Here is a 23,044-nt window from a genome sequence, read left to right as displayed (position 1 = left end):
TTGTGCTCTGCAAGTTTCAGAATGTGTGGCATCTCAATGTGGAACAGGGAATCCGCATTTTCTACCTGGTTGGTTTTTTCATCATTGCATGCCTATTTTCTACTTTAACCCCTTAAGTGCGGGGAACGTTCAGCGGTCGTCACGTGCACTACCTCGCTAGTGCTGCGCACGTCCGCTGAACGTTCCATTCCCGTTAGCGCAATCGAACGTCCGCACTGGGGCGGAATTTTCGGCGCGCTTAACGGGTTAAACTACCTAGAGGCAATCCCTAATAATATTTAGTGTGTGCTGCAGAAGGCAACTGAACTAAGACAAACAATTGCACTGGCAAACCAATCTATGCCAAAAAGGGGCTACGCAACGTTTTCCTTTTTTTTTTCTTTTCTACTGGCCACAACTGGATACATCGCATGACTGGGGTATTTCCTGTACTAGGTGTCTGCCTAGTATTAAGGGCTCCTGGTGTTAAAAACGAAGACCGGTTAGTACTCTCCAACAAATCATTCAAATAGTTATATCAAAAACCGGTTGCTCTACTCATAAAGGAAATTGGGTCAGCTTGAAATAGCGCTCCAAAAAAAGACAGAAGGAATTCAGGGGTACGGAGAATCCAAGCATTAATTCACTGATGAGCTCCATGAATACTCCATTATTTCACGTGCCACACAGACACAAGACAAATCAGAGCAACCCCTTTCGATAAAACGCTCCTGCCAAGAAGTTGGAAGAGTTTTCCTACTAGCAGATACAAAAGCGCCAGTATGGAAGGGGATACAAAATGGTAAATGAATATATTCTTAAAGAAAATCCAGAGCCTAAATACTTCCTGTTTTTAGTGGTACTCACCCGACTGCGAAGGTAATCTGCCAGGTTCCTGCGTGTAAAATTTGCTGCTGCAGCAGGAGAAAGCTCATACCCTGGTGAAAAAGAACAGACAAGGAGTAGAAAATCAGGCAGCTGGAAACATTGCAGTACGCAGAACCAAATGCAACACTGGTGCACATGTAGTGAAATAGGTAGTGTCAATACAACGTAATTCTACTGGTTTCAATTTAAGAAAGTGAAACAAAAAAAGTTTGAATTGTCTGATGGCACATAGTCCTTCTCAGACCAAAAAATCCACTAGGAAGGTATATCCTTGTTTTAGTGTTAAGTACTACACAAACATTAATAGACTGGCAGGGTTATCAATAAATAAGCAGGCTGAAGACCCTGCACTGCTGCAGCCAAGCACACAGTTTCCCTCCACAACCCCCTGCAGTAACCACTGGTACACACCGCCTACATACAAGCCAAGTTCCTTAACACAGAGATCCTAGAGTCAAAAAGAGCGAGTCAAATCTCGATTTTTACAATGGTACTTAGATAAAATGGAAAAGCAATCTCTTGCTTGAGGAAAAAAGGCAAAAGATTGATTTTGTTGTCTCAGGAAAGATAACTTACTCCTCAAATTCATTCTGTGCGCAGTCATTCATGTTAATCACATGAAATCCCACATCCTTCCTCATGAGTCAATGTTGCACGTGCAATTTCATTTTAAGCAGCGCATGGTATGCCGTACAGACAGAATTTCAATGAAAAAGATAAATGATAAAGTAAAACAAAAAAGTTCTCAAATATCTGTGAGGAATATGGGTTTGCAAAAATAATCTGCCAATTCACTGACTACCTCTAATGAAACCCTGAGCGCAGCAACCAATGTCATCAGACACCTCCTCGACCTTGGTGGAACTGTGGCCCTCATCCTCTTTGACCTATCAACAGCCTTCAACACTGTCTCCCACCGCACCCTAGTCACCAGACTCAACCACATCAGCACCCAGGGTAACGCACTCAATTGGATCTCCACTTTCCGCTCCGGCCAAAACCAGGAGGGTCTACCTACCACCCTTCGCCCGTGCACCCAAAGACATCATATGGGCGCCACCCTCTTCGACACCTACATGACGTTAATGGCAGACATCACCTGCACCCATGGACTCAACATCATCTACTACGCGGACGATACCCAGCTCGCCAAATCCTCACAGAAGATGCAGACACCACAAGAGCCAACTTCCAAAACACCTTGACCGACATGGCCACCTGGATGAAGACTAACTGCTTCAAACTCAAATCGGACCAGACAGAGGTCATCATTTTCAGGAAGAAGCCCTCCCCATGGGAAAACATATGGTGGCCCGCCGCACTCGCCCCCTCACCCACCCCGACCGACCATACACGCAATCTGGAATCATCCTAGACTCCCATCTGACCATGAAGCAACAGATAAAAACCTTCTCCTCCACCTGCTTCCCTACCCTTCGTATGCTCCGCAAGATCTTTCTATGGATCGCTGTCACCCATGCCCTAATCGCCTGCCAACTGAACTACGGCAACGCACTCTACGCCGGAATCACCAAACAACTCCTAAGCTGCTTCCAGATCATCTAGATTCATCCTAAACCTATCCAGAACATCCAATTTCACCCATGACCTCAGATCTCCGCTGGCTACCTGCCCTGGAAAGATGCTTGTTGAAGCTCCTCACGCACGTCTACAAAGCTCTCCATGAGTCCAGACCCGCCTACATCAACAAATGCCTGATCTTCTATAAATCAACCAGAGCGCTCCATTCCTCCAACCTCGCCTTGGTCCACAACCCTGCGCATTCCGCCCCATCCAATGCAGAGGTCGCTCCTTCTCCTACCTTGCCACGAGACCTAGAACAATATTCCCTTTTGTAGCTCTCCCTCTCTGAAGGACTTCAGGAAGCAGCTCAAGAATTGGCTGCTCGGCCGCCGTAGCCCTTGCCCAAGGCTAGAATCACCCCCCCAGAGCCTGGAGACGCCCGACGTAACAAGCCGCGCTGTACACGAGCCACTGATTGATTGACTGAATGTGGTGAAAATAAATAATATAATCATGAGACAAAAGAGCCAGACAGCAGGACATGCTAGATCCTGTCTCCACTTGGGCCGGGATTGCAGCAGTGGCTCCTGGGAATCAGGCACAAATGGCCTCTGCAAAAAAAACAATTGATAGACGGAATGCTGGACAATCAATCAATCAATCCATCCACTTGTAGAGCGCGCTACTCACCCATGGGGGTCTCAAGGCGCTGCCGGGGGGGGGGGGGGGGGGGGGGGGGGGGGGGGGTGGGGTTCCGCTACTGCTTGAGGTGTTTCCTGAATGTGAGGTGGTCCTGGGTCAGTCGTAGGTGGGCGGGGAGGGAGTTCCATGTTTTGGCCGCAAGGTAGGAGAATTATCTTCCTCCGGCGGTGGTTCTGAGTAGCCGTGGGACGGCGGCGAGGGAGAGGCTGGCGGAGCGGAGTTGGCGTGTTGGGAGTGTAGAACGTCAGGCGGTTGTTGAGGTATTCAGGGCCTATGTCGTGGAGCGCTTTGTGTGCGTGGGTGAGGAGCCTGAACGTGATCCTTTTGTTGACGGGGAGCCAGTGCAGGTCTCTCAGGTGGGCTGATATGTTGCAGTGGATGTCGAGGATGAGTCGTGTGGATGCATTCTGTATGCTTTGGGAGTCTTTTCTGAAGTTTGGCTGTGGTTCCTGCGTATGGGGCGTTCCCGTATTCTAGTCGGCTGGTGACGAGGACCTGGGTGACAGTCTTTCTAGTTCCGGTAGGGATCCATCGGAAGATCTTACGGAGCATGCGCAGGATGTTGAAGCTTGCAGATGAGATGGCGTTGACTTGTTTGGTCATCGTGAGAGAGGATTCCAGGATGAATCCCAGGTTGCGTGTGTGGTCAGTGGGTGTCGGTGGGGTGCCCAGTTCTGTGGGCCACCAGGAGTTGACCCAGGCGGATGGGGCTGGTCGAGGAGGAGGACCTCGGTCTTGTCTGATTTCAGTTTCAGACGGCTGAGTTTCATCCATTCAGCGACGTTTTTCATTCCTTCATGGAGGTTGAGTTTGGCCGTAGCTGGGTCAGAGAGTATCAGTTGAGTGTCGTTGGCGTATGAGATGATGTTGAGGTTGTGATTGCGTGCGATGGTTGCGAGGGAGCTCATGTAGATATTGAAGAGGGTTGGGCTGAGCGATGAGCCTTGGGGTACGCCGCAGATGATCTTGGTGGCTGTGGAGTGGAAGGGAGGTGGACTCTCTGGGTTCTGTCGGAGAGGAACGAGGTGATCCAGTCCAGGGCTTTAACTTGGATCCCAGTGTTGTGGAGGCGGGTTATTAGGGTGCGGTGGCAGACTGCATCAAAGGCGGCTGAGAGGTCTAGGAGGATGAGGGCGGTGGTTTCCCCGTTGTCAAGTAAGGCCCTGATGAGGTCGGTGGCTGCGATGAGGGCGGTCTCGGTGCTGTGGTTAGCTCGAAATCCTGGACTGGGATGGGTAGAGGGATCCATTGGCCTCGAGGAATGCGGTCAGCTGTTTATTGACGATCTTCGATCACTTTCGCCGGGAAGGGAAGAAGAGAGATGAGGCAGAAGTTTTTGAGGGCCCGCTGTGGGTTTCTTCAGTAGGACGTTGATCTCTATGGGCTTCCAGCTCTCTGGGAAGGTGGCGGATGCGAGGGAGTGGTTTATGACGTTCCGTAGGTGGGAAGCGATGACGGTGTCTGCTTTGTTGAAGATGTGGTGAGGGCATGGGTCGGAAGGAGAGCAGGAGTGGATGGTGTTCATAGCATGGGTGGTGTCTTCGGTGCTGATGGGAGTCCAAGCACTGAGGGTGGTTGTAGGGGGTGTTGGTTCAGTGGCTGGGGGCAGAGTCTGGGCGTCGAAGCGGTTGTGGATATCGGCGATTTTGCGGTGAAAGAACGTGGCGACGGAGTTGCAGAGGTCTTGCGACGGTGTGATGTCGTTGCTGTTGGCGTTGGGATTGGAGAGCTCTTTTACGATGCTGAAGAGTTCCTTGCTGTTGTGTGTGCTGTTGTCCAGCCGTTCTTTGAACAAAGTCTTTTTGGTGGTGCGGATCAGCTGGTGGTCTTTGCGGGTGGCGTTCTTGAGGGCTGTCATGTTTTCTGTCGTCTGTTCGCGGCGCCAGGTTTGAGGGTTTGGCAGGATTTCTTCAATTCTTTGAGGTCGTTGGTGAACCATGTTGTTTTCCTGTTGCCGGGCTTGCCTGGAGGGTTCTTCAGTGGTGCGAGGGTGTTGGCGCAGTTGATGATTCACTGTGTGATGCAAACATTCAGCCCAAATTACAAGGATCTGGGTTAAATCCATCAGTCTTTTGCTCACCACACCACCCCAGTTTGGACCCAGCCATTGACAAATCAGTCTTGACCCTGTTCCTTGTGGGAACAGTCCAGCTCGAACTGCCAAGCCAGGCCCTCCCTGGACCAGAAACAAGCATCCTGGGACCAGTTTCAGGGCATCACTCTTTATCGGCTAGGCTAGCTTGAATCCAGTGGTGTAGTGAGTGCAGGACCCATGTCTGGGCAGACTCTTCCCACTTAAGGTGACAAATGCAAAAAAAAATAATTGATGGACGCAATGCTGGGCAATGCAAACATTCACCCCCAGTCACAAGGATCTGGGTTAAAGCCATCATTCTATTGCTCACCACACCACCCCAGTTTGGACCCAGCCATATGCAAATCAGTCTTGACCCTGTTCCTTGTGGGAACAGTCCAGCACGAACTGCCAAGCCAGGCCCTCCTTGGACCGAAAACAAGCATCCTGGGACTGGTTTCAGGGCATCACCCTTCAGCCAGGCTAGCTTGAATCCAGTGGTGTAGTGAGCACGGGACCCACATCTGGGCATACCCTTCCCACTTTGGAGGACAAATGCAAAAAAAATATATAGAATTATTGATGGACTGAATGCTGGACAAAGTAAATATTCACCCTCAGTCACAAGGATCTGGGTTAAATCCATCATTCTTATGCTCGTTTCCGGTCCAGGGAAGACATGGCTTGGCAGTTAAGGCTGCACTGTTCCCATGAGGCACATGGTCAAGACTGATTTGTATATAGCTGTGTCTGAACTGGGGTGGCGAAATGAGCTACAGAACTATGATGGATTCAACCCAGATCTGTGACTGGTGGCGAATGTCTGAAAAGTTTCAGTGCTCTGTCCATCATCTCCTTGTGTTTTCTTTGTTCGCCCCTAGTTGGCTGGGTATGCCCAGACGTGAGTCCCTTGCTCACTTTGCCACTGGATTCAAGCTAGCCTGGCTGATGAGGGCTTGACGCCCCTAGTTAGCTGGGTATGCCCAGACGTGAGTCCCTTGCTCACTTTGCCACTGGATTCAAGCTAGCCTGGCTGATGAGGGTTGTTAGCCCGAAACCGGTCCCAGGATGCTTGTTTCCGGCCCAGGGAAGGCATGGCTTGGCTGGACTGTTCCCATAAGGCGCATGGTCACGACTGATTTGCATATAGCTGTGTCTGAACTGGGGTGGCAAAGTGAGCTAAAGAACGATTATGGATTCAACCCAGATGTGTGACTGGTGGCGAGTGTCTGAAAAGCTTTAGCGTTCTGTCCATCATCTCCTTGTGTTTGCTTTGTTCACTAATGGACTCTGTACAGTGCTGGGTTTTGAGTCCAACAGACAGAAAAACATGCACAGAAACTATTATAAGTCTTTGCCCGCCGCCCCCTGCACCTTTCTGCATGCCATCATAACCATCTAAACTTACCGTTTCTCATCTTGTAAAGCTGGACATTTTTCTGAATGTACTCCGCAAACTGTACAGTGTCACCGGCTTCCCCGACACAAAGGAGCAAGATTTTCTCACTCATCTTGAACATTTTGTCATGATCTGTGAATAAAAACAAGAATTTGATTGTTCTGAAAACTCAAGGACCATGCAAAGCATCTCACTTCCACAAAAACTTGTCTTCCAACTGCACGCAGACAGGTAAACATATTTCCGCACAGCATATTCACACTTCTTTTCATTTATCGTATTTAGTTACAAATTGCCCAAGATGCAAAAGCATTGATATTGTGTAGTCAGGCGGGCAAGATGCAGCTGGTAACGCTATGGAAGAAAGGCTGGTTTGCAAATACATACAGATGTGTTTTGGGTCCTTTTAGAGTGCAGCACTGGTCCTGGACTTCTTGACATTAATTATCAGACAACAGTACCCCTGGAAAAGGAGCACATTTATTACAGGAAGAGAAGAGACATGTTTTTACAAGTCTGGGGAAATTTGCAATGACCCATTCTCATGGGGAAACTTCCCCGCACTTAAGGGAGTACTACTCCTCTACTTTTCTAGTAGCAATAGATTATAGGCCATTTAACTCTTTGATCCATACCTAACTTTACCTACTGGTCTTGAAGAAGCGGTTTTGGGATCTTCTCCAGAGACCGCGAGATAGCGCGAAACAGGTTGAACCAAAGTATATCTATTAGGGTTATACTACACAACTAGCTACAGAGGGCCATTAAACCCCTCATAGCAACACCCCGTTCTTGTGTTTTAACAATGACAGAGGGACCACTTCTTTAATACATTTTTCTATACTCCCTCGAGTCATTATTTAAGCCTCACCTTAGGACTTCAATGCCTCTTACCCCCACACAGATTTATCGAAAGATCTCCGAAAAAGTGACACTTCGGGGGACCCGTAGGGCATTGCAGTGCCGGCCCGACAAGGAGCACCAGTCCAATGATGAAGCATGACATCCTTCGGGGTGTGCGAGGGAATCATGATAAGGATACACTGCCCACACTATCAGTGTTTCCTATCTGATAGGAACAGTGACCTTTGTTGGTTAAAAGTTTCTCCTCTGGAGCACGAGTCACTGGACCTTTAATTTGCTCCCTGTGTACCCCTCTTCTTAATTGTACATGATGTATTTTAGTGTCCTGGCACTGGAGTATGTCTGCCCTTACTCTCCTGTCCCCGCTTAATGGCCCAGGTGGTTTTCTTCCCAAGTAAATATCCAGCATGACTGGCCTTTGGTGCAGATTACCCCATACTCTTGATACTGCACACAGTCTGATTTCATTATTTTTCACCCAACAAATATTTCAGTCTGTGACAGGTTGGTGCCCTCATCCTGCTCATTCTCTGCTCGTTTGCTCTCCCATGTTCAGGCAGAGCATGAGCAGGCAGTACCTCTTGGTGTCTCCTGCGGTTGTGCCGCTGATGATGCAGCAGTGTGGGATCTCCCACAACTGGTTCGGCAAGTGCTTAGTGCAGACCCATTTGGACTGATTGGGTCCAGACTGGTGCGGCCACACACAGGCTGGCCTTGAACCCACGGTTCAATCACAATTAAGTCTTAGGTTGAGCAGCGACTTGTGTTCTCAATTCAGACATAGCAGCCCAGGTCACAGCATAGCTTCATGATTCCGACCAGGTTTGCAGTGGAGAGCCTGGGGCCAGCCAACACTGGAGATTCACAGTCTCCATCTTCTGAAGGCCCACCATGCTGGAGCTACACTGCACCTCGCCCCCCTAGGCAGTCACTTCTCCTATACCGTTGGCAGGCTCCTTCCCTTTCTCTAAAGGCTGTCTTCTAGGTGCTTCAGGATAGGTGAATAGCAAGTGCAGACTCAGGTTAATCCCCCTTTCCACTGAGAAGCTGGCTGACAGGCAGACACAAATTCTGATTGCACAGCAGTCCTTGGAGTGTTCTGAGGAACACTGCCTGCACTGGTCATAGAAAAGATGTGGATGTCACTTTCATAAAGTAAAAGCGGACAGGCAATGTGTATGCTCTTTAAGAATCGATTCTAGGAGGTTCACCTTTCAAGTGTCTTTTCCAGGCTGCTCTCCAGGTACAGAATTTGAGAACAGCGAGACTTTCTCAGAGAAGAGTAGTCTCTAGTCTGGAGTACCAACAACAGAGGGAAAAAGGTGTGAACTTTATGTGCCTGACTCATCAGCCAAACTGAAGAAGTGTTCTGAAAAAGACTGAAAGCTGGGCCTCGCCCAAGGGGTTTCCTTCAACTTGCACAACAGAGACTGCCGTCCCATTCTTCACCTCTACCCTCTACTAAAATGCAGTGCTTCAGGAATACTCATCAGCACATTCCTGCTCAGCAAAAAGGCTAAACTAATTTTTAAAGGACCCTTGTCTGCTCTATCATCACTTGAGTGTATGGGTCTCCTGCCTCCAGCTTCAAGAAATCTCAGCAATATACCTTCACTGTTAGGTAAAGAACCACAACTCCACCTTGTGCAAGACTCCAAACTAAAGGCATCTAAAATTATCCAAGAGGCATTCATGAGTAGTTCGCTCATGCACACTACACCACACATGTACCCCCCAGGCTGCACAAACAAACACACACTTGGGATGTTAGCACTAGGATCTAAGTGCATAGAGGCAGGCTTTACACGTGTGGGACAGCAGGCCTGCACACCAGTGACAGAGATAACAAGGTCTGGTCACAACTATGGATTCACAAAACACAGTTACCTCCCACCACTGCTCTACATGCTGATCCCTTACAGTAGTCCACTGTCTGCACAATTAGAGCACAATTGGTGTGCCACTCCATGTCGTCACTCATGTGAAGAGCAGGCCTAGACCTCTGTGCACGCACTCGATCAGTGTGAGGCTAGGGCCAACATCAAAAACCAGGATTCCACATAGACACAGTAGGCCACTAAGGGCAGAGGAACACAAGTGCGCGCCGTGCAGGAGTCATTCCTATCCCCCCCAACTGGACCCTGCCAGCGTTTGGATACCCTTATGTGTGACAGGTAGTGCTCTAAAAGTCTACTGATTGACTGAATAAGGTTTTTTCGTGCTGCTATAAATGTATACATTTAACAAATATGTTCATGCACGTGCAACAAGCCTAGGTAGCAGCTCAACAAATAAAATAGATAACACGTCATTAGATATTACATTTGAAAGTGGCTCTCCAATCACTAATAAAAGGTTTTTCAGTACAGACCTTTGTTAAAACGAAAGTGCGTACTAGCCCAGAACAAGTTAGGCAGGTAACTTACTTTTACTTTCGATTTAACTAAAGCTGCTGAGCAATCCTTGCTGGAAGAGAGCCAAGTGTGAGAACGATAAACTCTATGCAGAGTTACTAACTTCCTCGGAGCACTCTTCTTCTTGAAGAGTTGAAGCAAAAAGTACTACACCAGTGTAGAGGTCCAGTGTGTCTGTCGCACAATGTACTTACTCTGTGACGCCTGCTTGAGAGCTCATCTTTATGTTTTTCAGTAATTGGAAACTACAGCAATATATGAATCTTTTACGCCTTATCATTGGCCTACCTTGGTCGAGCAATCCAAGGTTTTTAACTCATTCTCAGGGACTCCTAACCACCTTGCCGAGTGGACTGTATTTAGACCTAGCAAACGAATCTTTGTTCCTCCTGGAAAAACGCGACCCAGGTCGCCTCATACAAGGCGTTGTCCTTTCTATGTTCATTGAGGCACAATTCGGTCAAACAACTTACTTCCAAACCATAGAAATCACCACTCCTTGCTCTCATTCCATTAAAAACTTAAGACTTAACTATTTGAACAAGGTTTCTAAAACCGCAGTAATCTGGTTCTGTTGCGGTTTGCACACAGAGGCAACATACAGTTCGAGCACCATACAAATGTTAAATCAGGTAAAACTGATAATTGATCCAGAGTGCAAGGCGGGACCGTTTCATACAGCAGACTTGCATGGTGATTGTTTTCAGGTTCAGTTGCAGACTTTCCTATACTATAGTGAGAGATAGATGGCATAAAGTACACTCACTAAATGTTACACAGATAATGCAACTCACCGAAGGGTTCAGTAAGCATATAGAGTAACGCTTAGACGAATCAGTGACTTGCAATAAGCATTCCTTTTATCATATTAACAGGTGATCCTTTATTCTCTATAATACAAGGTCACAACACCACACCCATTTTAAAACTCTGGTCTCTTGCGGATTCTGATGAACGATCCTATAAATTCTGATATTTAGGATAAACGTGGAATCAGTACTGTAAAATACGTTAAATATGCAGATTGTAATTTCTAGCAAAGACATTTTAAGCATTTTGATTCAAGTCACTATCAAGGCTAGTTTTCTAGTTTAGAAGGTGCAGTAACATGGAGGTAGATTTCAGATCTTCTGTATGGAACTTCAGCAGTGCAACAAATAAACATATTACTGCAAATATCCGCTGATCAGCCAAAGACTGACTTTTAAATCAGGGAACATAAGTCCAGAAGGAAGCTAGGAGCCAATCTTTGGTTAAGTGACAGTTGGTGTACTCCTCCAAAGGCTGGGCTGATGGCTATTGCAAGTGGCATTGGACCATCAACACTGCAGAATACTGATGCAGTGTTCTAGTTGTGGGCGAGCATTGAAACTAACACAACTAGACTGTATTAACTTTCACATAACATTTTACACACATATTATAGACTCCTATGCATCGTAGAGTAGTTCTTCAAACAGAATCATGCTCGGACAAAATGATGCTCCGGTTCCAACCTTCATAAGTGAAATAGTGTTGATTTAAAGGTCGTATATTGGGTTGCAGCACCAGCAGTTAAGGGGCTTCAATGGCAGAAATGTCTTACCTTCAAATTCATTAGCAAGGCAGTAGTAAGAAAACTAAATATTTTCAATAGGCTCAAGAGGAATAGCTGTAGGCCATTCGAGTAAACCATTCTAGTCATTCGTCTTGCCATGTCCAGTGTACTGTTGTGTCTGAAGAAGTGCCACTGGGTGCCTCTCTGAAACAATCTAATTTGGTAAATGTTGGATTTCAGAATACCATTAGAATGAGCCTTGTAGAAATTGCATACCTATTTTATCCCGTTGAGTCACCAAATCATAGTGATAGAGCTTCGAACTGAGGTGTCAGCTGAAGAGTAGCAGACTGTTGAGTTCAGATTTCCTTTCATAGTAAGTTCTGCATCATGACGACCTGCCAGCCGTTGACACTGTGCCGCTTCCAAACATTTCTATCAGACAGGGGAAGGGGACCATGGTGCATAGTACCCAGGTGGAAAGAATAAATTATATTTTCCAAGTGCTCTACGTATAAAAGGGAGGGGCATCAGGAAAGCCCTATAGAGAAAACCAAATTTAAGTACAGAGAAACTGAGAAAATAAACCCATTTTAAATGTATGCAATTTTTAAAGCGTTAACTAAATGCAAGCAGTGCCAGGTGGGTCATATCTCGGATGTGAAGGCCCTGTCGAGATAAATATGCCGATCCCATTCAGTAGAAACAGAGATGATAGAGTGCAGAGGTGACTGTTGAAAGATTTGAGATTCTTACATAAAGGTACAATTATGTACGAAGAACATTTTAAAGTGCATGGCTGCCTTAACAGAGGTGGTTCGACTTCTCCCAGTAAGTAACAGATATATAGGCAAAAGATCACAATTAATTTTCTTTCTGATAACTTATACATAATCAAGAGACAGAAAACTGTTACAATATAAATTAAATAAACATAGGAGGCAGTCTTGCGGTTATCGCAGCTTTTCAACTATATTAGCCCATTGTGGAAAATTCTGATAGCAAAACTTAATGAAAACAGTCGGTAAGTAGGATTGCCCATATAGGTCTGCAATGGCTCCTCACTTGGTATTCTGGGAGGTCAAGTAAATGACCATCGTTCTGTCGTGTGGTGGATGATGGTTAACATGCTCTCAACATTCAGCAGGGCTTTGATTTAAACTAAAGTTACGAATGAAGGCCATACATTCCAATGACCAAGGAGAGCAGGGTAGCAAGGATACGCCAGATTCCGTGGTGTAACCAAACTTTAAAATTATTTCAGCAAACGTGATCTCCTGCCTTACTTCAGTGGCAGTCATGGGTTGTAGTACAAGTTGGGGGGGAGGGGACAGCACAATGATTATGAATATGTGAAGAAGCAATTTTGATGCATCGTGACGATGCTGGGGAAATGGGTTTCTGCTTTGGTTCCGATTAAGCTGTGTTGGAGAGAGGATTTTGTGTGCAGTACGAGGGCTGTGGCAGTGAGAGCAGGTGTCACTGTCCGTCAATCGTGATGATGCTGTGTGTTTGGAAGTATAGGGGGGTAAGGATCATTTTCCACCCTTCACCTTCATGATGCCGGTGTCCTTGAGAGGAAACGGTGCGCTGTGGAGTTGCGTGCCAATAAGAGCGAAGCTCATTCTTCATCGTGATGATGAGGCTATAGTGAGACTGTCTAAATTAAAACATAACACATTTGAAATCTTAATACTGAAAATTACTTAAGTAGGTTCCATAAGAGAATGGATCAGGTAGGGAATAGAGAGAGTGGATTGTGCACATCCTAAAAGTCTGCCCCAGTAAATACGTAATGAAAGGAAGGGGTCCCAGTACTCAAGGATCACTTTACAAGGAAAACAGTAAAAATAAATCAATCAAGAAGCAAATCTGTCCACATTGTTTTAATCACAATGTGAATATTTATAACAAATATATGAATTATCGCATTACGTAAAAACAGTTTGCGTAGTGCCCCAAATATAGTAGAAAGAGGAGGGGGGGAGTGATCCTGTGAGGAAGTGGTGGAGGAAAGGAGGAAATTTTATAGTGACAATTAAATCAGTAAATATACATCATTTGTACATACTACACAGTTATTATAGCTGTGATAGTGAACAACGACTCACGAGTTTTTGCAGTAAATGTTAAGTCTTGTATGCTCCAGATTAAAATTAATATGGATATGTTTTTTGGCGCGGGGAGGCTGCACCGTACTCTCTCTCCAATCGCCATGCCTACTGATTACAGGTGGGGTGGGGAGGGTGGAGGGTTGAGGGGATTGGGGGGTTGGGTATGTGTTACATGTCTTTTATGTTTGATTCTTCTTCTTCTTGCTTGCATTTTCACTATTGCGATGACACTTGATGGTGGTGTGGGTTATAGACTCTATGTTCACTCATATGTCGTTTCTAAGTCTCGGAGAGATGAAAGATTAACATTTTGTAGTTGGTCAAGTGAGGTGACTGTCTCTCTCTGGATGAAACACTGTTTACCTGTTCACAAATAATACTGTGAATACTCCGATGGGGGTATGTAATATGGACAAAATGAAGATATTGTCACTCAATGTTAAAGGTTTGAACCAACCTATCAAAAGACAAAAAATCTTAGACTATGTGCGTAGGTTAAAAGGTGATATTGTATTGCTACAAGAGACAAAGCTGGAAGCTAAGCTGTTTTTTCACATGCGGAATAAGTTTTACAGCGAGGTTGTGGGTGCAGAATCTGTACACAAGAAGAATGGGGTGTTGATCCTTGTTGCGAAGAAATCAAAGGTGGAGGTTTTATCTTCTGAGGCTAGTTTAGATGGGAGGTGGGTTACGGCCAAACTAAGTAAGGATAATACGGAGTTTTATGTTACGAACATATATGCTCCTAACATCAGTGACCTCAAGTTTTGGGAGGAGTTAAATAAACATATGGAAAATATCCCAGACAGTGCTGTTCACATAGTAGGTGGTGACTTTAATCTTCCAAAGGACGCAACACTAGATAGGGACTCCCACTGCCCTTTCAAACCAAACAAATCTCACAGAGCCTTCAATAATCTGTGTGAACGCTTTCATTTAGTGGATGCTTGGAGGCTCCAGAACCCTACAGGGAGGGATTATACTTTTTATTCTACACCACACGACTCATACTCCAGGATTGACTACATCCTTATAACACAGAACGGGGTACCCAGAATAGAATCTACCACCATAGAACCTCGTGTGATGTCGGATCATTCTTGTATATCCCTGTCCATTGCAAATGCCAAATCATCTCCTCGTCAGACGTCTTGGCGCCTGAATGACGAGATTTTAAGCGATGCTCAACACAGATCCACAATACAAGCTGCCATTGAATCTTACCTGCAAATCAATAGAGAAGGGGACACATCTGATCTTATTAGATGGGATGCCATGAAAAGTACAATACGGGGAGTTTGTATCAAGATTAGGGCTGCCATGAATAAAAATTATAACGCGAAATTAGAATCCCTTGAAAGTGAAATTGGAGATCTTGAAAGTAAGCATCTGAGGCTAAGAGACGATATGACCCTCTATGCCCTGGCAAATAAAAAATATGAACACAATAAATTAATTAGTGAAAGGGCGGGAGTTTGGCTAGACAAAGGTAGGAGATTTAAGATTTGTGAATCCAATAAAGCGGGGAAGAGTCTCGCTTCATATTTGAAATTCAAAGTACAAAAGAACTGTATTAACATCCTTAAGGACGCCTCAGGGAACTCACACTCTGAGCCAGACAAGATAGCTGAGGTATTTAGGGTATTCTATGAGGATCTATATGCAAAAAATACGACGGTGGAGGAAGATAAAATTAAGAGCTACTTGGATGAGTGTGATCTTCCAAGATTGTCTGCTGAGGATCAGGTTGGTCTAAATGGCCCGATAAGTGCTGAGGAAGTGGAAGGTGCGATTAAAAAATTAAAAACAGGGAAGGCTCCAGGCCCGGATGGCTTTACAGCAAGATTCTATAAAACATTCCCCACAATATTATCTGGGCCCTTGCTTAACCTGTTCCATGAAATAAATAGTTCTGGGGAAGTAAAAGGCACTCTGGCGGAGGCAACAATTGCAGTACTCCCTAAGGAAGGTAAAGAACCTTCGCTCCCAAAAAACTACAGGCCGATTTCGCTAATTAACATTGACTGTAAGATTCTAGCTATGATACTTTCAGCACGTCTCCAAAAGGTGCTCCCACAACTAGTCCATCCATCTCAAGCGGGCTTTCTAAAGCATAGGTTGTCCAGTGATAACACACGGATTTTAGCCCATGTGTTGGAAAAAGCTAAACTTCTAGAAACCCCTACAGTGGCAATAACGTTAGATGCAGAAAAAGCCTTCGATAAGGTTGACTGGGCCTTTCTGGAAGCAGTCCTCAATAAATTTAGCCTGGGGGAAACATTTACACGGCTAGTTATGTCACTTTATTGCTGCCCCTCGGCACGAGTCAGGGCAGGTGGAGCATTTTCATCTTCCTTTTGCTTAAAACAAGGTACGAGGCAGGGGTGCCCTCTATCACCCTCGTTATTTTTATTGGCAATCGAACCGTTCTTACATCATATAAGGAAAGACCCTAAAATTGCAGGTATACCGTTTGGGGACTGCACGGTCAAATTGACAGCGTATGCGGATGATGTACTTATCCTATCTGAAAAAGCGGATGAAGCAGTATCTGCACTCATGACGGACATTGAAGAATTTTCGAAGGTATCGGGCTACAAGCTCAATAAAGACAAAACAGAGGTCAAACTGCTGAACAATAAAGGTGACAAGGGGATCTTGGGGGACTCTGGTCTTACATGGCAGCCCAAATGCTTCAAGTACCTAGGGTTGGACTTCGATAAGGATTTAATTTCCACCCTAAAAATAAATGAGGAATCGACGTTGAAAAAAATATCTACCCTTCTAGAAAGTTGGTCCCCTAAATTCCTTTCTTGGTGGGGCAGGGCTGAAACACTCAAAATGATGTCGACCCCCTTAGTTAACTACCTGGCCAGTATGCTCCCTATGACGTTCTCTAATACTTTTGTCTCGAAAATAGACCAGATGTTTGGTAACTTCCTGTGGCGGGGCAAGAAGGCCAGGATATCTCTGAAGAAGCTACAACTGGCGAAAGATAAAGGCGGCCTGGGTCTGCCATCGTTCAGGAACTACCAGACAGCCTTTCTTTGTAAGCAAGGTGCTCAATGGTTTATAAAAACATCAACTTACACTCCGGTGTGGATTGACATTGAGAGATCAATAGTGGGCAATGTTCCTCTTGAGTCTTTAATCACCATGGACCTGTCACACTTACCCCACTCAAGATATATAATGTTAAATACCAGAAGGGCCCTCCTTAGACTCGATCAAACACACAAAACCAAATTGACATTTTCTAAATCATCATGTATGTCTCTATGGAGAAACCCCTACCTTAAACATGTAGGTGTGGAACTCTTCTGGGAGTCATGGTCCGGAAAAGGTATTAATCTGGCAGGAGATTTGTATGACAATAACGAACCAATCCCGTTCTCAAACTTGCAGGCAAAGTTTGACCTATCACCAATAGACTTCTATAATTTCTTAAAAGTTAAGGCGACGCTAACTAGCCGTAACTTCTCACCCTACACTCCATGGCTGATAACACATCTCCCACGTATTATGCATACAGGTCACTTCGTTTCCAAGGTGTATAAACTGTTGCTACCGTTGCCCAATAAATCTCACAGGACTGTTGAAGCGAAATGGGAAGCGGAATCAAACTCTACAGGTATAGAGTTCGATTGGGAATTGATTCATAAGTCAGCACTGACCCACAAAGTTTCACCCATCCTATTCCAGACAAAGTATATGCCCATAAATAGGTCGTTCTGGACCCCGGAAAGGCTGTTTAAATGTAATTTGCGTGACTCTCCGGAGTGCTGGAATTGCTAATCAGGGACTGGGGATCTCCCTCACATGCTATTCAACTGTCCCCTACTGAAAGAATATTGGGAGAAAATATTTGTATGCATCCATCATGTATTTAAGATAATGCCAAAGAAGGAATTTGTATATGTCATTCTAGGGGGGCTGGAACCGCGATTAGCAAATGAGCATGACCGCCAACTTTTGGACTTAATGTTGACATTGGCATGTAAGGTTGTTTTATGCAAGTGGAAATGTGCTAAGGAAGTAAATTTCAAGATTTGGCAGGAATGGCTGTCTTTCCTAAGAGGTGCCACGAATCAAGCATTACAGTCCTCTACGTGGTGTCCATCCAATAAGAAATTGTGGAAATCACTTGATAAATCATCCCTCCATTTTGACCCGCCTTGAAGCAAGACGCCCTTGCAATAATACCTTAGATATATGGGTGTGATCCTAGTCTGTATGTTAGAACTATTCCCATTGCATCCACACGTCAAGTGTTTAACACCTTAATCAACAACCTTGTGACAAGCAAGAGTGATTCTTCTCTTTATTTTTATCATTTGTAGTTTCTGTATTGGCCTGACAACATCTGTAACAATTCACTTTTTGCTGGAAGATTTAATGTAATGTCTTTTGCTTTTGTTTTCTTACCTCAATAAAAATGACTTGAAATAAAAAATAAATGTATATTGTTAAACTTTGAAGAAGTCTGAACCAATAAAACTGATTTGAAAGTGGAAAGGAAGCAGGATTCAATATTTCCCTGTATCTTGTTTTATTTGTGTGATTTGGGAAAACACACTAAGTTGATCTGAATTATATTTAACCAGTTATGCGATAGAAGCAGCTTAAAGTTAGGGACAGCTCTAATATCTAAACAAGCATTTACAATGCAATAGGTCTCGCATTATTAAAGTTTGAGCTATTGGCATTGTAAATGACAATGCCTTTTATTCATTTGTTTTTAAAACCTGCAATCGGTGCATAAACACGCACTTTGAACATATAGTCCTTCCTTAAGATGAGCAAGGCTGGCAGTAAAAGAGACTGCCAGCCTTGCTTCTCATAAGCATGGACTAGAAGTACAAAGTGCTTGTTTACGCACCAATGCAAATGAATAAAAGGCATTGTCATTTACAATGCCATTAGCTCAAACTTTAATAATGCAAGACCTATTGCATTGCTCTAACCATAAGGCTACATCCTCTCCCCTTGAAAATCGAAAAGTTTGCACCTTAACCTGCTTTGCTTACTGTACAGAACCAGAATGACAGTGGTTTACCAACGTCCACTAGGCCACAAGAATTTACGCGTATGAAAATCTTGGGAAAAAACAAACATTTTCACAACAAATATCTCAGGCCTACTGCCTTTAACATAACTTTACATAAACAGATCCGGCACACAGCCAAGATCACTGGCTTGAGACCATAAGCAACAATGTCCTGCTACTCAAGGCAACCAACATGTATGTGGGTGACGCCTAAGCCCCTTTCAACAGTTGTTATGAAATCTGTTTTTTACGTTGACTACAAAAGGTCACTCGACAGCTGCATTAGGAGCAAGAGCTAAAAAGTTTTGAAACTGCGATGAAAAAGTATATTGCAATGTGGTAAATAATGACCTGGTGGGGCACAGAGGGAGGTGGAGAAAGGAAGAACTCAGTGCAAGGGCCGATACTTAAGTTTGTAGGAGGGAGCGAGAAAACGAGAGCAAGAAATACAGAAGGAAAAACATAAAGAACTAGTTTTAAATGCGTGCATGCTGTTTGCGAGGAATGCAGCTAGAGAAAGCAAATTTAAAATACAAAACACGTGTGCAATGCTGCTTTGCTTACTGTACAGAACCAGAATGACAGTGGTTTACCAACGTCCACTAGGCCGCAAGAATTTACGCGTATGAAAATCTTGGGAAAAAACAAACATTTTCACAACAAATATCTCAGGCCTACTGCCTTTAACATAACTTTACATAAACAGATCCGGCACACAGCCAAGATCACTGGCTTGAGACCATAAGCAACAATGTCCTGCTACTGAAGGCAACCAACATGTATGTGGGTGACGCCTAAGCCCCTTTCAACAGTTGTTATGAAATCTGTTTTTTACGTTGACTACAAAAGGTCACTCGACAGCTGCATTAGGAGCAAGAGCTAAAAAGTTTTGAAACTGCGATGAAAAAGTATATTGCATTGTGGTAAATAATGACCTGGTGGGGCACAGAGGGAGGTGGAGAAAGGAAGAACTCAGTGCAAGGGCCGATACTTAAGTTTGTAGGAGGGAGCGAGAAAACGAGAGCAAGAAATACAGAAGGAAAAACATAAAGAACTAGTTTTAAATGCGTGCATGCTGTTTGCGAGGAGCAAATTTAAAATACAAAACACGTGTGCAATGTTATCAAGTGGATTCTTGATGTAAAAACAGTGTTCAGTAAGTGTCAAATACTGACCAAAGACAAATACTGCAGCTTTCACATAGGACATGCAAAAGAATTGTCAATGGCAACGGGCGCCGACTAGCAGGAAATGCAGCAGGAGGTGGTGCGGGACAGCACGCAGCGTCCCAAAAAAATAAATAAATAAATACCGCCTTCGGGTAAAGTCTGCGCTATATAAAAATGCATAAATAACTAACTAAATACATACCGCAATCACCGCCGTCACTCTGCCGGCCTGCGACCAGGAAGTCAGGCAGGCCGGCGCGACAACAGGAAACAGGAAGTAGGAGGGCGGGAGCCTACCCCGCCTCTCACGGAAGAGCCGCGATTGGACGGAGCCGCCGTGTTTGGAGCACCGGAGCAGGCAGGAGCCTACCCTGCGCCCCGGTGCCGAAGGAGGGAAGAAGAGCCCTGCTGTCGGGCCCTGCAGCTGAGGAGAGCCGCTGCACGAAGGAAGCCGGTGAGTGCGTTGCTGAACGGGGGAGCGGCGAGGGGGGCGGGGGAAAAGCATGTGCGCGCGCGAGTGCGGGCGGGCGGGCTTTGTATGTATGTGTGTGTGCGTGCGTGTGTGTGACTGTGGGGGAGGGGTGTGTGTGTGTGTGTGAGCGAGTGTCTGTGTGCCTGTATGTGTGTGCCTGCGTGTGCATGCGCTCGCCTGTGTGTGCGTGCGTGCGTGCATGCAGAGGGGTGGGGGCTGCCTGCCTGCGTCTGTAAAAGCAAGGGCTGTGAGTTACTCTGCGCATGCGCGGGGGCAAGCCTGTTCATTCCAAGCCAGCCTCAGCCAGCCTCGGGAAAAACGAAAGTAATAAAAAAGCGAAACTGACACTGCCACTGCAGACAATGCTGCGCGCTCCCGAGGTGAAATCCGAGACTGAAAAAGCTTGTAACACTTTGGTGTCCACTCTCCTAAATACTGATCACATTAGTTGTCGAGCTGACAGCATTCATGCTTCGCATGAATGCTAACGTCAGCTCGACCTAAAAATGAGCCTGTGAGCTAGCTCTGCTTCCGACTAAAGACCTTGGGGGAGATTTACGAGCCTCGTGCGCCACATTTGCGTCGCTGTTGCGTCACTATTTACAACCGGACGCATCTAGGTAGATGCGTCATGTTGTAAAGCCTTGGAGAAGCTGAGGTCTACAATATGTGTTAAAAACGGTGTCTGCGGAGGTACGCACCTTCCTTCATTTTGGATGATACTACTAGCGCTCATGGTGTCGGCGGACACGAGAACGAAGTCCTTTCCCTTGTTACCAGCGAGGTACTCCATTGGGAGTCCAGGGTGAGTGCTGAGGTGAACGGGCTCTGTCTGGCCTTGTGAAGGCCGGCGATGGGATGTTCTAAAGCCGTCAGAAACCTGTAGAACAGTTCCGGTTTCGCCTCGCCTCACTAGCACACTGGGTCTGACACAAGAAAATCGCTGCCTCACCGCTGGAGGGACGCAAACCTGGTTCAGGTTTCATGTGGGTGTTCTGGCGCAAGGTGGGCGTTCCGGCGCAAGGTGGGCCTTCCGGCGATGGAACGCCGTGCCCGAGTGAAATCTACAACATTTCACTCAGTCACTTTTCCGACGCCGCTGCGTCAAAACCTTGCGCCTGCTTGAAGACGACGTAAGGCACGACGCACCATGTTGAGGATAGGCCAGGTCGGCCAACCTTACCCCAGCAGATGCGACACACATCTATTTATCCTTGCGCCATGATGCGCTGCTTTGTAAATGCGGCTCATATGTGGTGGCGCAAGGGTAAACTTGTGTTACGCATCTTTCCTGGCGCATCCCTGCTGATTTGCATGGATGCGCCAGGAAATGTAAATCTGCCCCCTTGTAAGTTGACAGTTAACGAGTAGCGCTACGCTATGCCCGGCACTTTAAAATCTGAAAAGGACCCTGCTGTTTGTTGAGGGTACATATAACTATGAGGTCATCTGTGGGATAGGTATTGGGTGTGGAGCGAACGCATCTGTATATGTGAGAACACTCACCTGTCTGAAGACAAAGTCTGTGCATTCCATATCGCTTCAGGAATAAATATGATGTAGGAAGCATCCCGCCATAGGGTTTGTGCAATGGGATATATAGTTTTCCATCTAAAAGAACTCTCACATGATTGTTAGCTCCCCTGTGAAATCTGTAAGTGTAAATTTTACTTAATCCGGGGCCACTTAAGCCTGAGGGTTATGGATCTTGAATAACAGACCTGATGCCCGTTCTCTAAAGCCAAAATTTTATTTTTTCCCTTTTATTTTTTCTCGTTTATTTCTGTAACGTGTAAATATGTAATATACTCCTCATGACACCTTTGGGTAAGACTACGCTATATAAAAATGCATTAAATAAATAAATTAAATAGAAGCATATGGGTCAATGTACCCCATCAGCCTACCTCAATTAAACAGCTGTAGAGCCTGACCCTGAAAGTTCCTTAGTACCACAGCCTGGTTTTACAAATTAAGAAAGGCCATAGCATCCGCCTGTCCCCACCTTCAGATCGGTAACTGGACATTCCCTGTTGCATGCACTTCCCTTCACCTTAATTAGGATATTGGGGGCCCATATAGTATGTTATGGGCTCTATGTAAGAGGATACCCTCTGTCCTTTCATCATGGAGCAGCTGAGGTCTACAATGTGTGTTAAAATCTGTATCTGCGGAGATACGCACCTTCCTTCATTTTGATAATACTGCTGGCGCTCACGGTGTCGGCGGACACGAGAACGAAGTCCTTTCCCTTGATACCGACGAGGTACTCCATGGTGAGTGCTGAGGTGAACGGGCTCTGTCTGGCCTTGCAAGGCCGGCGATGGGATGTTCTATAGCCGTCAGAAACCGGTAGAACAGTTCCGGTTTCGCCTCGCCTCACTAGCCACACTGGGTCTGACACAGGAAAATCGCCGCCTCACCGCTAGAGGGACGCGATCCGATGACGTCACCACACCGGCAATTCGAAACGCGACAGAGGACAGACAGGGTATACTGCGCCTGGTTAGCGCATACAACAGAAACGCGACAAAGGGCAGTGTGGGTAATGTAGTCTCTAGCTCCATAGCCGGACTCACAGGAAATGACAGTTGACAATGTACACAGGAAGGCATGCTGGGTTGACTGCGTCACACAACTTGCCGGGGCTTTTGTATTTCTCAAGAAATGACACTCGGTAGACATGCATCTCCCGTACAATGTCTGTTTGAAGCTGAACGTTATAGTTTTGAACTCCTGAGTCTGCTATCCTGCTCAAAAGTACTCTGAATTTCGTTGAACTCCCGGAAGTACAGCTTCAATCGTGTCTTCAGGACAGCAGGGGTTATGCGGGCACACAGTAGGCTAATTAATGTACTTTT

The 23,044-nt window shown here is 45.7% G+C and overlaps 1 protein-coding gene across 1 annotated transcript in view; it reads right to left on the bottom strand.

Moving 5' to 3' along the window:
* Positions 1-22,754, bottom strand: part of PSMB2 (proteasome 20S subunit beta 2) — a 214,607-nt gene extending 191,853 nt beyond the window's left edge. Inside the window, exons 1-3 of the mRNA XM_086956505.1 lie at positions 22,368-22,754; positions 6,576-6,698; positions 847-917 (exon numbers count right to left, since the gene is read on the bottom strand). Coding sequence (XP_086812631.1) covers positions 847-917; positions 6,576-6,698; positions 22,368-22,458 — 285 coding nt within the window. The 5' untranslated portion in view covers positions 22,459-22,754. The remainder of the gene's footprint in view (positions 1-846; positions 918-6,575; positions 6,699-22,367) is intronic.
* Between the last annotated feature and the right edge of the window lie 290 nt (positions 22,755-23,044).

The sequence above is a fragment of the Lissotriton vulgaris genome, chromosome 2_1 (genome assembly GCF_964263255.1).
Source record: "Lissotriton vulgaris chromosome 2_1, aLisVul1.2, whole genome shotgun sequence".
NCBI classification, from domain to species: Eukaryota; Metazoa; Chordata; class Amphibia; order Caudata; family Salamandridae; genus Lissotriton; species Lissotriton vulgaris.
This window is presented reverse-complemented; position numbering and strand designations above follow the sequence as displayed.